Raw genomic sequence first — 17,001 nt, forward strand, 5'->3', positions numbered from 1 at the left:
AAATGATAGATGAACCTCAAATCTTGTTTTCAAGCTTGTAAGCATAGATTCTGCAAATTTCTTAGCATGCTTCAGTGATTTCTGCTGCAGGTCCTGCAACTTCTGCTGTACAGTGTGCAGCGTCGGAAATACATCGCCAAAGTACACATTGTCACTTTGTAACCTGTCAATGGCAACAGCAATAGGAGCCATTATCATTACATACTCTTCTAAACATTCTAACTCCTTCTTTTTGAACTTTGGCAACTTCAAAACGTACACTTGGCCAATGCAGCTCGATAAAGACGTTTGAAATTAGCATCAGAATCACATGCTTTATCTGCATCAGTAGTTGATGTGAGGCTGAGAGAGTGACTATTGCAAGCTTCATGGTGAGGCAGAACAACTTCAGTATCATCATCCGTGTCTTTGCTAACTGGTAAATTTAGGACTGCAGTCATGTCCGCTATTTCAACATCATTGTCGGAATTTTCTGCTTCATCATCATCACCAGTTCCTGTTTCCTGAATTTGTTCTTCAGCAGTTGCAGAGATCCCTGAACCAGATGCAGTACTGCTAGTATCTACAAAATATTCTCGGAAGGCTTTGCTGAAGTTAGAGGCATTATCTGTTACTGTTGCTGTAATTTTTTCCACGTGTAACCCATAATCATTATGAATTTTTGAGATCATTGCAGCCACTGAGTCGTAAGTATGACTTCCAAAAAAACATTGACAGGAAAGAGCAACAGATATGCGTGATACTGAGCATTCAGTACTAATATCAATATAGTGAGCTGTCATTCCTAAGTAGCTCTTTTGGTTCACTGACCAAATGTCAGCTGTTGTACAAACAAATGGTACTTTACTGAAGACTGTTCTTTTATCATCACGCATTTTTTGCAAACGGGCGTTTAATCGCTTGCCTAATGTTTTGCGACAAGGTATACTGACATTGCGATTGAGTCCGTGGATCAAATTTTTAAACGCCGGCTTTTCCACTGTGATCAAGTGGCGCATTTCCTTCACAACGTAGTCAGCAATAAGCTTGTCAACTTCATCCTGTGAAATGGATGTTTGATTTCGAGGCATAATATGTATTTGTTTCAACTTCTTAGAAGCAGGACCAGATTCGACAGAAGGTCCACCTCCAACTCCAGATTCCATCTCAGCTACCGAGCGCTTACGCTGTTTTGCAACTGAAACCTTGTGCTGCTTGTATTCCTCGATTCGCTTTTTGCCATGAGCATTCTGCAACAACAACAACAACAGTCAATCAACCGAGATTATTGCATTTATTTGTGTTATGTTGTAGCATTGCTTTATGTGTTTATCGTTTTTACTGTTTAGTGCGCAATATAATATAGTGTTTTTGTAGTTATATACATACCTGAAGATGTTGAGTAAAATTAGAAGTTGCTTTCAGTGAACCACTGTAGGTTTTTTTGCCAACACATAACATACACTGTGCAATAATTTTAACACCCCCTGTAGTTTTACTTTTAGATATAATTTTGAAAAATTTTCCATCAAAGTATGGCAGGGACGGCTTGTTCACTCTCAGCATTTTCATTTTCTACAATTTCAGTCGTTTTCTACAATTTCAGTCCATTTTGAATTTTTGGTAGATTGGTTCCCTCTAATATAGTAATTAAATAACAAATTACCATTACCAAGGGTGGTCCAAGGCAGCTCAATCCAGCCAAAGAACTTTTGGAAACCAAGTTTTAATTAATTTGCTGTTGGTGGAAAAGTATTTTGTATTTTGTGTTTTAAACAAAATAAAAAATAGCCTTGAAAAGTATTTGAAATAAAATTGAAAATACTAATGAATAAAACCATTTCAAATAAAAATAAAAATAATACAAAAGTATTTTAAATAGTATTTTAAATACTTTCATTTAAAATACTTTTTAAAATACTCAACACTGACGGTTTGTTACAGCTAAATGCAATTTGCGGATGTCATAGTGACTAAAATAGTTATTATATATTATATTTGTTAACTGTTAGATGTAATTTAAATAAAATACTTAGAACCTAACACATTAATTTTCTTACGGTTTTTTCTTTAAAAAAAAGAAAATTTTACCAGCCACTGAAAACTTTAATGGTTTCAGTGGCTATTGTTGTTTTGTTTGTTTGTTTTTATAGATTAGGTTAATAGTTTGGATACTCTTTAGCTGTTATATTCTTTTCACAAGTATTTTATAGCCTCATCTGAAAAAGACACAAATAGAACCTCTGCTATAGACAATTTTTAATAGTTTAAAATTTTACATTTTGATTTTTTTTTAATGGTTATCGGGACATGAGAACGCGTTCGTATTTTCATGTGATAATCAAACTTTGTGGAATCACAAAACTTTTGTCAGTAAAGAAAAACTAAAAACCACTTAAAACAACGAAGAATACCCGGCTTAAGACGATTAAAAAAAAAAACTATTTTTTCTTAGACAATTTATAAACGACGGACAGAGACGGACTCAGAAGAAGACAATAAAAATGAGAAACTTACTGAAGTTGTCGACACGTGTGAAAAAGATAGCTTTATGTTAAAGGAACTATTGTTTATCTTTAATCAAGATTTTTTATATTAAAGTATTAGTCAATGTTGTTAAACTAAAAATAGATATTTAAATAATCCCATTCAAACTTTAAGTTTATCCACCAAAAAATGTCTTAGTGTTAAGTAATGTTGGCTAGTTTATATAACTAGCTATATAAATTTTACCACTTTGAGAGGGTTTATTTTGATTCATTAAATATTTATAGGGTTTAACATTGAAATGAGGTAATTATTGCAATTATTTCTCTAATTAAGTTTTTAAATTACTATGCTTTGAGTTATCAAATTACATATCATAGTTATTTACATTCATCTTAAAAAAAATTCTGTTGTTACTGCTATCATTATCATTATATACTTAACTACATTAACTGCATAAATTATGTCAATATTACCAAAATTTTATGGTTAATATTCTAATAAAAGTTGACAGTAGATTTCTGTTACTGAGAAATTTTGATAAATCATCAAATTTTTAAATCAAATAGCTAAGAAATTATTATTTGTTTAGTTTTAAGAAGCCATGTTTAGCAATATTGAGCTTGATGATGTTAATGAAGAAGGAAATGATGAGGAAGATAATGTTTTAGACTGGCAACTCCCTGTTTGTTTTATGAAAAAGCGTCACAAAGAAAAAATAGAAGGAACACCTGTATCGCCTCAAACATGGAAAATGAAAGAAAAGGTTTGCTTAAAATTGTTTTTCATACAATTGAAGACAGAATTAACATAATGTATTAAAGTAGACTTTTATGCTAGCATATTCTATTTCTAATTTGTTAAGTGAAACATCAATAAATGTTATCAATAAAGTATCAGGTACTAATTTTAAAGCTAGAAGTTCTTTAATGCTAACTTTGATTTATTGTTAGGTTAAGTAATATAACTTTACTTAAATATTTTTTTGCTTTATTTTTTGTTTTTTTATAGATGAAGACAGTGAGTGTAAATCTTGTTTTATGTTTAAATATTGGTGTTGATCCACCAGATATTGTCAAGACCAACCCATGTGCACGAATGGAATGCTGGATAGGTATTCTATAGCATATTAATGCTTTGTAAATAAATAAAACTTTTGTATTGAAATTAATGTAGTTTTAATTTATAATATTAGTAATAAACATTGTTTTTGTTTTTCAATTCAGATCCTTTATCTTTAAACCCACAAAAAGCAATGGAAGCTATTAGTAATAAATTGCAGGAGCAGTATGAGAGATGGCAACCAAGAGTAAGTGCTTAATTTGCAAACAAGTTGAGTAAATATTAATATAGTATTTTTTTAAAATAATTATTGATATTACTATTCTTGTACAAATAATAAATGATATCAACAGCTACTTTGTTTGAGAGTGCTCAATACTTTATTAATTAGAAGGTTTGTCTTGAATATACTCTAGGGTCATGTCTAGCTGTAGATTAAAAGCAATATTGTTTCTGGAAAAATAGTTATAGAACTTATGATAGGTACAATCATTTAACAGATTATTTTAATTTTCCATTTAGTTAAGTTCTTTGACATACCTTTTTTTTTTTTTTTGTTTAATGATTTACTCCTGACAATTTTATTTGGTGAGCGATATTTAGTTTATAATCACTTTATAGTTTGGTATTTTTTATGATTGTTTAAAGGCACATTTTTCCTGATGTAAAAGCTGTTTTACAACAGGAATAAGTTTAAACAGGAATAATTTTAGATAAGTATAAATCCTGTAATAAACTCTTTATGTATTATTAATGATTAACACTTTAATGAAGACCTGTAACTTACCTTTTAATAGTATGTGAAATTTCATCAATTTACAAGTCTATAACTTGATATTATGGCTATTATATAAACTAGCAGGTAGTAAAACTAGCAATGTGTTAGTTGCTGCCTAATTTTAGCCACATTAGAATGTAATTTTTTTTTGTAAAATTTAAGATTTTAATTTTGAACTGTTGATTTAAAAAGTGATATTAGAAATTAATGTTTTTAGTTAAAAAGTTTTTAATTGAAGTTTATTTTTCCTCAATATTAAATAATACTTTTTTCAATATTTTTAGAGAAATAAATGATGAAATTAAAAATGGGTCCCACAGTAGAATGGCCCAATATTTTCATTAAAAAAAGGTGAGAAAAAAAGAAAAAAGCAAAATTATTTAGACAAAATAAACAGAATTCAAAGTTAAGTTAGTGGAAAAGCATGCTGAATATTGTCAAAGGATTTTAAGAGTATTTTGGTTAAGAACTTGAATTTGAATCAGTTATTTCATAAACCATTTAAGTCACTATTTTCCAGAAAATAGCTTTTACATAATTTGATTTTATAGAGGTAGACACACAATTTTAACAATTCACAACATGAATCAAGTTTGTGGGCTTTGCCTAATTGACCCTTAAAAATATTTTTTGTGGCTATTTTGTGTCAAACTCAAACTTAATCATTTATTTGATGTGTGGTTCTAGAAAATGACAGTCGTGTAGATAAAATATTTCAATTAAGTAACTTTTATTAGTAATGATGAATTTTTTTATCAATAAATCAACTAGTACTAAACACTGCTGTTACTGCATTGCAATAAAAGTGTATAAAAATGCATAACTCTTAAATCTTATAAGCATTTCGCACAATTTTACCATTGTATTTGGGTAAATTTAAACATTAAGCTTTTGCCACAAAAAAGCAAAAAAAAAAAAATTATTTACTACAGGTCTGTTTAAATTTGGTGATGACAATGGTTTTGAAAATTTTAGCTTTAATAGTTATGGAATTAATTTATCAGAACAGTAATCATGCTGATAATAACTCAACTTATTAGATATAACCTATATCTGATAATAACAGATAGAGTATGTCCAAAATTTCTTTCCATGTAAATGATAAATATCTGAATATAAATAAACTATTTCTGTCAGTAACTTGTTCTAATTTGATATATAGGATTTTATTCTATGGTATACAGCAAACCAGTCATATAAAAGCCAAAACTTCAAATGCTTTATAAACCAATTTTAAAACTGAAAAGTGAAATTAATGATCTTGGGTTATTTGCGATCAAAAAATGGCCTAACCTGCAAACAATGTGCTGAAAAATATCAATTATCAATAAGTGGTGTTAGAAAGATGTGTAACTGGTTAGTTGAAAATCAGAAAAAAGTTGTTTGCCCCCTTAAGACTTCACCAAGGTATATTGATTGTGTGGGAAGCAAAAAAAAGTTCAACAGTAATCTCAAAACAAGTTGCTGTTCTTAAATAAACCATTATACGGACATAAACCCATATTTGAATGTTTCCAGTTGAACTGTGCAGAGAAGACTTAATTCAAGTGGTTTTTAATAACCCATCTTTAGAAAAGTAAACCCTTCATTAGAGGTATAACCTCATTAGTGGTAACAAAAAAAATTGTTTAGCAACAAACTGCATATTAACAAGGGTCAGTCATTTTGGAACTCGTTGTTATGGTCTAATGAGAGTAAGTTTCAAATATTTGGCTCAAAAAAAATAAATTTAATATTCTTAATTGGCCGCTTCAAAGCCCAAACCTTAACCCCATTAAAAATTTATAAGCAGTTTTGAAATCCAAAATACTCTTTAAAAATGAACAAACAAAAAAGAATTTTATAAAGTTCTTAGTGAAACTTGGAATTCAGTTGCTTGTAAACAGCATGCCCAGGCATTCAGAAGCAGTTGTAAAAGCAAGGGGTTGTTGCAACAAAGTACTAAAATGAAAATTAGATATGATATACTTGCATTTTTAACAATAGTTATTGAAAAAAAATTATAGTTCATTATAAAAACTTTGATGTTCCTTACTTTTGTCACATTTATTTTTAACAGATAGATTGTTAGATCCATAATTTCATTTAATAGAGTTAGATTTGCAATGAGTTAAAGTGTTACAAACATTTGTTTTTCTTTGGAATCAAATTTTTCAAAAAACATAAAAAATTACAGTAATTTAGATCCTGATATAAATAATTAAGTTTTTACTTTTCAAGTTTAGATTTTATCAACAATTTTACTGTCCATGTATATATATTTTATATATATATATATATATATATATATATATATATATATATATATATATATATATATATATATATATATATATATATATATATACACGGACAGTAAAATTGTTGATAAATATATATATTCAATGTGTGTATATATGTATATGTATATATACACACAATGTGTGTATATATGTATATATACACACAATGTGTGTTTATATACATATATACACACATTGGGTACATATATATATCCAATCTTATTGTCTGTGTATATATATATATATATATATATATGTGTATATATATATATATATATATATATATATATATATATATATATATATATATATATATATATATATATATATATATATAATGTATATTATATTTTTGTACATGTATTTTTATTTATTGTCTATGCAATTTTAACATTTGTAGGCACGGTATAGGCATAACCAAGATCCAACAGTTGAAGATGTAAAAAAGTTATGCTCTTCACTTAGAAGAAATGCCAAAGTAATCATTTCTTAAATTATTCATTACAATGTTTGCCAAGTTTCTTTTATCATTTTCCCAAACTCATGTACTGGTATGTTAAAGAAGATGAAAAATTAATGTTCTATTTTAGGATGAAAGGGTGCTGTTTCACTACAATGGACATGGTGTCCCAAGACCAACTGCAAATGGTGAAATCTGGGTTTTCAATAAAGTAATACTTGTTTATGTTAACATTATTTTTAAATAATTGTATTTCATTTTTATAATGTGATTTATAAAAAAAAATCAGTTGAGGTTCAATTAGTCATATATCATTTAAATGCTCTAATATCTTTTACAAATCATCTCATTTAGCAATATACACAATACATTCCACTTTCTATATATGACTTACAGACATGGATGGGGAGTCCTTCAATTTATGTCTATGATTGCTCTAATGCAGGTATTAGTTTTAATTTTCTGTAAGTTCTCTTGATTATATAAAATTGATGTTGCAAACTTTTTAAGTGAAGTTAGATTTAAAGTCAATTAGACAATTTATTTTTTTTACCTAATTTAAACTGAAGGTTTCAAAAAAGAGTTTGCTCATTTTAAAATGTTTAGTTTTTGAGTTAACTAAACATTTTAAAATAAGCAATAACTTTTTGTAAGCCAATTTTCAGCTAAATTACTTTTGTGTATAAAGATTCTTTTTAGCAGAATTTTTTTAAAAATTTATCACCTTCCTATGTTTATTTTTGTTTATTTTTTATAAGTTCTGATGTTCATTATTAGAGTAGGAATTCCATTACTCATCATTGATTTGCATCTTTAAGTGCTAGACAAAATTAGCACCTTTATCTTTGCTTATATTGTGTCAAACTAAACCAGAGCAACCTCATTAAAGGGTTTAAGTTTCCTCTCAAATGCTGTATTATTAAATTAAAGAAAAAATTTTGGGAAATGGTTATCAGGTTTAAAATATGAATTAGAATGCATAATTTCTTTCAAAATTGAGATTAATTTTGAAAATTTTGTTTATCAATTTTGCTACAAATAACTGATTTACCTCACCCAAAAACCTGTCTGCAGTAAATTTTGTGCTTTTTTATCAATTAAAGGTGATTTGCATTTTATTTTTTTCTTGAGCCTGAATAGGGTGTTTACTTGCAAATGTTTACATGCAGAGCAAAGTATTCAAGCCTAAAAAAAAATATGACCACTATTAATCTGTTTACTTTGTTTTTTAACAGTAAAACTGTAGTAAACAAAAGAAATTTTACCATCTATTAATCTAAACATCTATTAAAACAGTCTATAATGTCTAAGTTTTAGTAATTACTAAAACTTAGACATTATAGACTGTAAATAAATTTTTGCCAGGAGACAAAAATAATATATGTGAGTGGAGCAACATTTAAAAACTCTTCCACTTCTGATCATTTAACTTTTAGTAGGTCAGACAATAATTTCCTTAATGTAAGTTGCTATTTTATTACTAAATACTGCTTAAAAGTTTCTTTTAAAAAACTTTTTTTTTTATTATAATTTATGTCTAGGATTGATATTAGAATGTTTTAAACACTTTGCTCAACAAAGAGAACAGGAGTATGAGGTATTTTATTGTCATTATTAAAAACAAAAAATTGTAGTTAACTATTATCAAAGTTATTTTTGGTGATAGGGAAGTTTTTGCTAATTATTTAGCGTGCCTTAGCACAAGGTTCAACAATGCCACTTCCACCACCTCTCGATAATTGCATACAGTTAGCAGCATGTGGTCCAAATGAACTTTTGCCAATGATGCCTCAACTTCCTGCTGATCTATTTACTTCATGTCTTACTACACCTATTAAAGTAGCTCTTCAATGGTAAGATCAAATATTTAAAAAAGTGCTAAATAAAGAACTTAAATCAAGTAAAGTCATAAAAGCTGACTAATATGTTGTCATTTTAGTAAGGTTAAATTATTTATTGCATTAATGATTTTTATTTAACAGGTTTGTAAGTCAACGTATGGGTAATTTAGTTCCTGGAATAACTGTTGATCTCCTAGAAAAGTTTGTACTTCAAAAGTTTTATTGTTGCAAGTTTAATTTTAGTAAAAAGGTTTTTGGTTTAAAGCTTTTAATTTAAATAAATTTTTCACTAAAAACAAATGTTTAATCTTTCAGAATACCTGGACAGTTAAATGATCGTCGAACACCCCTTGGAGAATTGTCTTGGATTTTTATAGCTGTTACAGACACAATAGCGTGGCTTACTCTTCCTATAGGTTGAAATTTTTTTAATCCTTTGTTTTTCACATTGTTAAAAGTGGAGAAAGTAAAAGGATATTTAAATTGCATAGGTGTAATTTACTATTCATGGTGTAATTTATTATGTAGGGTGTAATTTGTTATGAAGAAAGTATTTTCTTATAGTAAGTTTATATAGAGAGGGTAAGGTTGCTGATATTGTACCCTATAAAACTAAATTCTAAAAAGTAGACAATCCATTTATGTAGAAACATAATTATTTAATTGTATTGTAATACTTATTTGATTTATTTATTTATTTTTTTAAGGTTAGAGAATTCAGAATTTGAAAAACAGTAACTCTTGGAGAAAAAAAAAGAATTTCTATAAGTGTAGTTAAGGAACCCAGTTTCTTAACTGCCCTGATAGCAACCCTTTTTTAACTAACTTCTTAGATGTTAAATATATAAAATTAGTTTCTAAAAAGCCAAGTTTATTTTTAGATTTACCAAAATGTCAATAAAATTTTTTTATGTACTTTTAATTTTTATATACTTTTTATTGTATTATAATTTAAAAGTAGAATTTCTATTTGTTAAAGCTTTTTGCTGCAATCAGGATAAACCTTTTTTTGTTCAGACCAGTTATAAAGAAATTGAAATTAGTCCTCATTTTGAATTAACTTTCTGAATAGCTCTTGAATCAGTGCTACTACTCTTAGCAATGTTATTTTTCATGTAAAAATTCTTTATACTGGAATATGTACTGAAATAACCAGCCTATTTGTTGAAATAACCAAAATAAAGTTTCAATTATATAATGCATTAAAAAACTCTTACAAAGAAAAAACATATAGCATGTAACAAAAACAATAACAACAAATCTTAGAAAGGTTTATTAAAAAATAATTTATCCTGACCTTTTTTGTCTAAATGAAAAAATAAATTAACAGTTATGTAGATTCACTTTTATTGCTTTGTTTTTTTATAATTAGTTTTTTGATTTTCTTTGTTTCATTTTTTGCTGTTATTTGTTTAATTTGCAGAGTTTTCACTGGATGTGTTTCTGTCACTGGATGGCAGTTTTATTTTCCCACTTTTAATTGCTACTTTTCAAATTCCAACTTTAGGTTAAGGTCAAGCCATTTCCAGAATGACTAATGGATGTATGTGTTGGATTTAGGAATTCAGATTAATTTGCAAGACATCAGAAGCTAGGTTGGTTCTTGAAAATAGAAAGGTCCTGACAATCAATCACTTACCAGGAATAATTTTTTATCACAAAATTTAAAAATGATAGTCTGAAAATGTAAATCTGTATCTTGTCACTTATTGAGATTAAATGGATATGTACCTGCAAGTAAAAATCCACTTAAAATGTTAACAGATGTAGGTCATTTAGCCCATGATTAACTAGATATTTCTGCAATTTCAAATATATACAGTCTTGCCAGGATTGTTGAATAACCATGAGTTGGCTTCGCAGTAATATTCATGCTTAAACAGCCTGTAAACGCTAATGTATAGAGTTGTTGTTTGTGTGAGATATAAAGAGCTAATGCACTTGTGATGTACTAACACTGACTGACACATTACTTAGTACCTATTTTAGGTACTGAAACATTTTGATATTTTGGTACAATTTATTTGAGTGGTTATTGCAGTAAAGTATGTAAACAAAATTAATGTGAAATAATAAATATGCCCTTTTTTTTAGTGGTTTTAATAATGAATTTTTAATTGTATTTGCATTTTTTTCACAACATGTTGTGGGTTCAAAAAAAAATGTTTTAATATTCTCATTGTGTTAAAATATGTTTAAAAACAAGAAGACATTAGGGGAAAAGTTATGCAAAAATATTTGGAAAATCCTAAAATAAGCTACAATCCTATAGCAAAAGAGTTGCAATATCAAATTGTTGTGAAACTAAGAAAAATATTAAACAACCCACTGCAGATTCAGATTCACTGCAGATTATATATCATTATTTATGATTTGATAATTTATCATTATCATTATTGCATAGAATTATTACTTAGTTTTAAATAAAAACTGATAAGTAATTTTATTTAGTAATTTTTATATTTTCACATTTATTTTGTTTGTATAGCTTAAGGTTTGAATGATTGAGGTTAAACATATATGATAGGATTATAATAATAATTTTTTTATACATGAAATGTATTTTGAATATTATTTATTTTAACACTTACAAGCAGGGTTGGCAAAAACCCTACCCAACTGGGTTTTTGCTGGGTTTTTGGGTTATTGGTTTTTTGGGCTTTTGGGTTTTTGCTAAAACCAAATCTCTAATTTGATACAAATCTTTATTGACAAAGTTGAATTAACTTATAGTTATCTAAAAGCTATTTTCATTTTTACAGGTATGTTGACTTATACAATAGCTAAGTTAGTAATTAGATTACATTTTTTTCAAATATTAATATAACTTTGAATATAGATATCATTTTAAAATTTTAGTTAAATATAAAGTATAAGTAGATTACATATCCTTCAACATACCAAAATATCATTCAGGAGGAAGAAATAAGGCTAATGAGTGGAATGAAGTGACCATATTAGGTGATCAACCATATAGAGTAAAATAGAATTATTGCAAAGAGAGCATAACTAAAAAAAATAGAGAGGGTTAAGAGCCATTTAGACAAATGCAGAAGAATAAAAAAAGGAAGTGCAAATGATTCCACAGAACTGATATATTTAGCAATATATCAGTTTTAGAGTCAAGGCCATCTACATCTGCAGCATCAAATAAGTCTGACCAATCAGAAGATGAAGAACAAGTTTGTTTCAGCTTTATTAGTGAAGCTTCTTGTTCTTCAATTTTTCATTCAAATCCAGTGAACGTGCAACAACAAACATCCATTTCTAACTTTGTTGCTACAACAACAAGTAATTAAAAGGACGAACTGGATTTGCGAGTCGCAAGGTTTTTCTTTTCAGCAAATATACCATTCAATGTAGTAGAAAATCTTGAATTTACCAAACTAATTAAAAAACTAAGACATGGATACGAGCCACCAAATAGAAAACAGATATCTTCAGAACTCTTAGTAAAGGTAAATAAAGAAGTAACCAATTCAATGAAAAGTGGTCTTGCTGATGATTGTGCTGTTACCCTAACTCAAGATGGTTGGAGTACAATCAGTAATTGCTCATAGTATCCATAATGGATTAATTGACAATCTTTCAATACAGAGAGAAGCAATTAATTTACAAGCACAACAAAAAATTATTGGTGCTGCATTAGATAAGGTTTATAATTTAGTTTATTTAGTTATTTACTAGATGTATTAAATTTGAATATAGTAAATATATCAAAACTACATATTTCTGGCACCATTAACTTTATTTACATAATTACAAACTAAGTTATTGTGTTTGGTGTAGTTGCAGGCAGATGATACAACGTTGTCTGAAGCAATTGAGATTTGGCAAAGCCTTATACATGATAAAAAATTGGCTCTGTACAAAGATGATCTTTTAAAGAGGTTTAAGAAAGCAATCATTCCATGTCATTTTCTGGCTAATTTAACAGATCCAAAATATGAAGGTAACATACCATAAAATTGTAAAAAAAATTAAAAAATTGAATGTGATCAAATTTAAACAAATAATAGAGTTCCCTGAAAATAAAATTTTTGTTTTAGTTTACTAATCTTATACCCTTACTTATATAATGATATGTTATACTTATATGATAAAATATTCAATATTTACTTAGGAGGAACATTGGATAGAAGTCAAGAAGAAGAAGCTGAGGAATGGTTGAATGAAATCTATCCTGAATTTATGCTTATTTGCTATGCATTTAAACTAAAAGATACTAATTCTTTTCCTACATATTTATTTAATGATAGTGTAAAAAGCACAACATCAACAACAAATTAATGGAGAGTTATAGAAATGAAGGAGTGTATGTCTTCAAAATTACCTGCAAATTTTGCAAGGTTTTTACGGCAGTTGCACACTTGCCCAGCTAGTTCTAGATCCATAGAAAGATTTTTCTTATCCTTTGGCATGATTTGGAGCAAAATTAAAATTGCTTAGGAATAAAAAAAGCTGAAACGCTTGTACTAATTTACAGATATTTAAGATCTAAATGCACAATAGCTGATGAAGAAATTCTTTGATGATTTTGTTTGATGGTTTTTAAATTTTTAAGTTTAAATATTGCTGTTCAAAGGGGAAATAAAAATGTCTTATTTATGAAATATATAATACTAAACTCCTTATTTTATTATGATTAAGATAATTGTTTAGTGGTATCTACCCTATTGTGTTGAATGCAAACTAATTTATGAACGAAAAAGTTATAAATGAAAAACTTGAGACCAAAAACCCAGCAAGATGGATTTTTGGTGGGTTTTTGCTTTGGGTTTTTGGGTGGGTTTTTGGGTTTTTGGGTTTGGGTTTTTGGGTTTGGGTTTTTGGGTTTGGGTTTTTAAGTACCAACCCTGCTTACAAACCTCAAAATGCTACCATATTAGAATTAGAAAGATTTATATATAAAAAAAGTACTTTTGGTGTCAAAAGTTTATATTTTGTTATTTAAAAAAATTTTTTTTTTTAAACAAATGTTATTGTGGAAAATATTTTTAAAAAGTGCTCCGGGTCTTTATGTAAATAATTTGTTTCTTCAAGTGGTTGTTTCAGTATCAAGCAAAAATCATTGAAGTTCAATTATTTTTGCTTGATTGGTTTAAACTGAAGTTTTTTTGGGATATTTTTAATTGTTAGGCACTGAGCTAAAAGTATTTTCATAAAAAATGTTAGATTTTATTTAGAAACTGATTAGCCATGTTTTTAACCTAAAGCAATAAAAGTTATAAAGAATAATCATTATGTTGAAAAAACTTTCTGTGTACCGAGTTAGAAAATAATATCATTGAAAATAAATGAAATACTTTTTATGAAAATATTTTTAGCTCAGTGCCTAAAAATAAAAAATATTATGAAAAAGCTAAGATACTTTGAAAATGATCCAGAAGTTGTATGAGTAGTATGGGAGACAACAAAACTATTATTATTCCATGATCTTGAGTAAAGAGCTTGTGCTTCTAGATTTAAGTGTGTATCAAAGATCAAAAATAAGTCAGAAGTTTATTTTGCTCTGGCTCTTATGTTAAATGTTTAAAAAAAAAGATAAATAAAAAAATGGTTAATCAAAAAGTGTCAACAGATCTGCTCAATCATTTTTTAGAAGAACTAAAAACTTTCAATGATAGTGCTCCATCTTTTAACTTCTTTATGAATTCCTGACATTTGAATCAGAATGAAGGTACAAAAGATCAGCATTCATAAAACATGCTCCAGTGACTTTTTCATCTTTTTCACCACTTGTAATACCTTGCAATTGGTGTTTAGAGTTATAACCCTCATTGGTTTCCAGTGTTTATTCCAGTCTCATCTATGTAATAGATCAAATTAGTTGAAAAAAACTTGTTGATATTCTGTCTGTAAAAACAGATTATGTTTACCATGTGTTTAAGAGGCTCCAACTTTTTCTTTGTGGAATCCTGTGGCCATTGACATTGATTTTAAGTAATAGTAAACTAATATTTGGATTATGTTTCATAAATTAATACACCTTTTTTCCAGCCATACTAACATCTTCATTGAAGTAATGAGTTATTTTGTTCTTCCCAGCAACCTTACCTTATTCTAGTTAACAAAAATATAAATGTAATCCTATAACAATTAACAAGTAATGATTTACATGAAACAGTTTACAAAAAAACATTTAAGAGTTTTTTTTAAATGAAATGTTTCTAGAAAGTAGTTGTTAATTAACAAATCTTGTTCTTATTCATTTCTATTTTTATTATATACAAATTCCTTTCTACTGCATATTGAATCCTTTCTATTGTGTACTGTTCTCCTAAAGTTGTTCTTGTTTTGTTGACTTTAGATTTATTTCAGAAACTCTTCCGTCAAGATATGTTAGTTGCAAGTTTGTTTCGAAATTATTTGCTGGCAGAAAGAGTTATGCGTTCTTACTGTTGTACTCCTGTTACTAGTCCAAAGCTTCCTCCAATGTACCACCATCATATGTGGTGAGGATCTATATGCATTTACATATTTTTTGCTCTTATTTAATTATCTTTATAAGGTCTTAATTTATACATACTTTTTATTACATTAAAAAAGTTTCTGTAAGAAAATTTGTCTTAACTTAATCAAACATATACTTTTATAACTAACTCTTTGAAATTAGAAAAAGACAGGTTGACATATTTCTCACTTTAAAATAATATTATTGTTCCATATTTTGACAAAGTAATAGTGCCTAGTAAATAGCTTTTTCAGATAGGTAAGCAAGTATTGTGACTAAAACTACTTTAAAATTTCAGCTCTTTAAAAAATGAAAAGTATAAAAAATACAATATGAAAATGTAAGTATAAGATATATATTTTAAAAACTATATTGTAGTGGTTGATACAATTTTAGTTTAAACAATTGTTAAATAAACAAGGATAAGCAATCAGTAGTGTTTTGTCTTAACATACCACTTTTTTAATTGGGAAAGTTACTTCAATTTTCTTAATTGATAAAAAGTGATATATGGAAATTAAATAAATGGTGTTCATGAGAAAACTCACAATAAAAATATGTGTTTAAAACTGTTACAAATGTCATTTAATAAAATTTTAAAAAATGTTAAAAAGTGACTATAGTTTTCTCCTGTGTTTAGTAAACATTAAAAACATTGAGCTTTTAATGTTATTGAGTATAATTTTGTCTATAATTTTGTCATAATAAATTTTTTCCATAAATAACAGGTTTATTATTGCAGGTTAGCATGGGATTTGGCAGTAGATCAATGCCTTTCACAGCTGCCTGTTATTATAGAAGATATCACTAAGTACAAACATAGTTCGTTTTTTTATGAACAACTCACTGCATTTCAAGTATGGCTTGCTATGGGGAGAGAAGACAGAGAGCCACCTGAACAGTTGCCTGTAGTTCTTCAGGTTTAACTCTTATTTTTATGTAGTTCTTCAGGTTTAACTCTTATTTTTATGTAGTTCTTCAGGTTTAACTCTTATTTTTATGTAGCAGGTGCAAAGTTATAATCAGTATTCTTAGTAAAGCAGAGGCTTTTTTTATTTTGTATTTTTTTATTAATTCATATTGCAACCAGCTTTTGTAAGCTTTTATTCAATTTCTTAGAATGTTTGTACTTTGTAAGCTTTGAATGTTTGTACTTTGCAGCTCTTCTTTTAATTTACTTTTTTTGATAATTTGAAAAAACTTTAAAATGATGAACAGATTAGTAGACAGAATAATTAATCAAGTTAAAGATGTTGCTTTTTCTAAGAATTAATCTAAGAATCTATACTAAATATTTTAAAATATTTAGTTTTAATTCTTTATCTAAGAATTTATACTAAGTACTTTATTTTGTTTGTTTGATAAGTGAAGTTGTTACATTTTTCAAAACTCTTTGTAGTGCCGTTTACTTTTTACTTAATCAGTCATGCACATTTTAATTTAGAATTTTATTTTAAGGTTTTGCTAAGTCAAGTGCATCGCTTAAGAGCTTTGGATTTACTGGGGCGATTCTTAGATCTTGGTCCATGGGCAGTTAATCTGGTAAAGAAAGTTTCTATAATTTTGCTCTTTAAACAAGCTAATTGACTCAATTAATTGTCATACTAAAGTGTTTCTCAAATTGAGAAAATCAATTTTTTTTCACTGTAATTTGTTTT

At 27.5% G+C, this 17,001-nt stretch overlaps 2 protein-coding genes and 1 pseudogene across 4 annotated transcripts in view; 2 read left to right on the plus strand and 1 right to left on the minus strand.

Annotated features, from left to right (window-relative positions):
* Positions 1-248: 248 nt before the first annotated feature.
* Positions 249-1,881, minus strand: LOC149885964 (uncharacterized). Its single transcript, XM_090094300.1, has 2 exons — positions 1,369-1,881; positions 249-1,229 (listed from the first exon to the last, which is right to left on the minus strand). The coding sequence occupies exons 1-2, from the start codon at positions 1,549-1,551 to the stop codon at positions 249-251; spliced, it is 1,164 nt and encodes a 387-aa protein (XP_089950426.1). The 5' UTR covers positions 1,552-1,881.
* Positions 1,882-2,436: 555 nt separating this feature from the next.
* LOC145184922 (regulatory-associated protein of mTOR-like) overlaps positions 2,437-17,001 on the plus strand; it is a 38,176-nt gene continuing 23,611 nt past the window's right edge. Inside the window, exons 1-13 of one of the 2 annotated variants that reach the window (XM_090092265.1) lie at positions 2,437-3,232; positions 3,478-3,580; positions 3,693-3,775; positions 6,989-7,066; positions 7,179-7,259; positions 7,403-7,493; positions 8,590-8,645; positions 8,738-8,901; positions 9,031-9,090; positions 9,205-9,305; positions 15,200-15,344; positions 16,086-16,263; positions 16,802-16,885. In XM_090092265.1, the coding sequence (XP_089948391.1) occupies positions 3,071-3,232; positions 3,478-3,580; positions 3,693-3,775; positions 6,989-7,066; positions 7,179-7,259; positions 7,403-7,493; positions 8,590-8,645; positions 8,738-8,901; positions 9,031-9,090; positions 9,205-9,305; positions 15,200-15,344; positions 16,086-16,263; positions 16,802-16,885 (1,386 nt within the window). In that variant the 5' untranslated portion in view covers positions 2,437-3,070. Of the gene's footprint in view, positions 3,233-3,477; positions 3,581-3,692; positions 3,776-6,988; positions 7,067-7,178; positions 7,260-7,402; positions 7,494-8,589; positions 8,646-8,737; positions 8,902-9,030; positions 9,091-9,204; positions 9,306-10,399; positions 10,485-15,199; positions 15,345-16,085; positions 16,264-16,801; positions 16,886-17,001 lie in introns of those variants that run through there. The other variant, XM_090092266.1, reaches the window with a different exon arrangement.
* Positions 12,418-13,897, plus strand: LOC149885965 (uncharacterized; annotated as a pseudogene). Its single transcript, XR_016454156.1, has 3 exons — positions 12,418-12,543; positions 12,679-12,841; positions 13,013-13,897. The product of XR_016454156.1 is annotated as an uncharacterized LOC149885965 (transcript).

This window comes from Hydra viridissima, unplaced genomic scaffold, assembly GCF_058129835.1.
Source record: "Hydra viridissima isolate aposymbiotic clone 2 unplaced genomic scaffold, HvirCarnegie_v1 scaffold_7, whole genome shotgun sequence".
NCBI classification, from domain to species: domain Eukaryota; kingdom Metazoa; phylum Cnidaria; class Hydrozoa; order Anthoathecata; family Hydridae; genus Hydra; species Hydra viridissima.

Bases quoted from the DNA above. Each gene is read 5' to 3' on its own strand.
- LOC149885964 (XM_090094300.1), bottom strand. From the start codon at position 1,551: ATGAAAATGCTGAGAGTGAACAAGCCGTCCCTGCCATACTTTGATGGA. The intron at 1,230-1,368 runs GTATGTATATAA...TTGTTGTTGCAG, and splicing joins ATTTTACTCAACATCTTCAG to AATGCTCATGGCAAAAAGCG.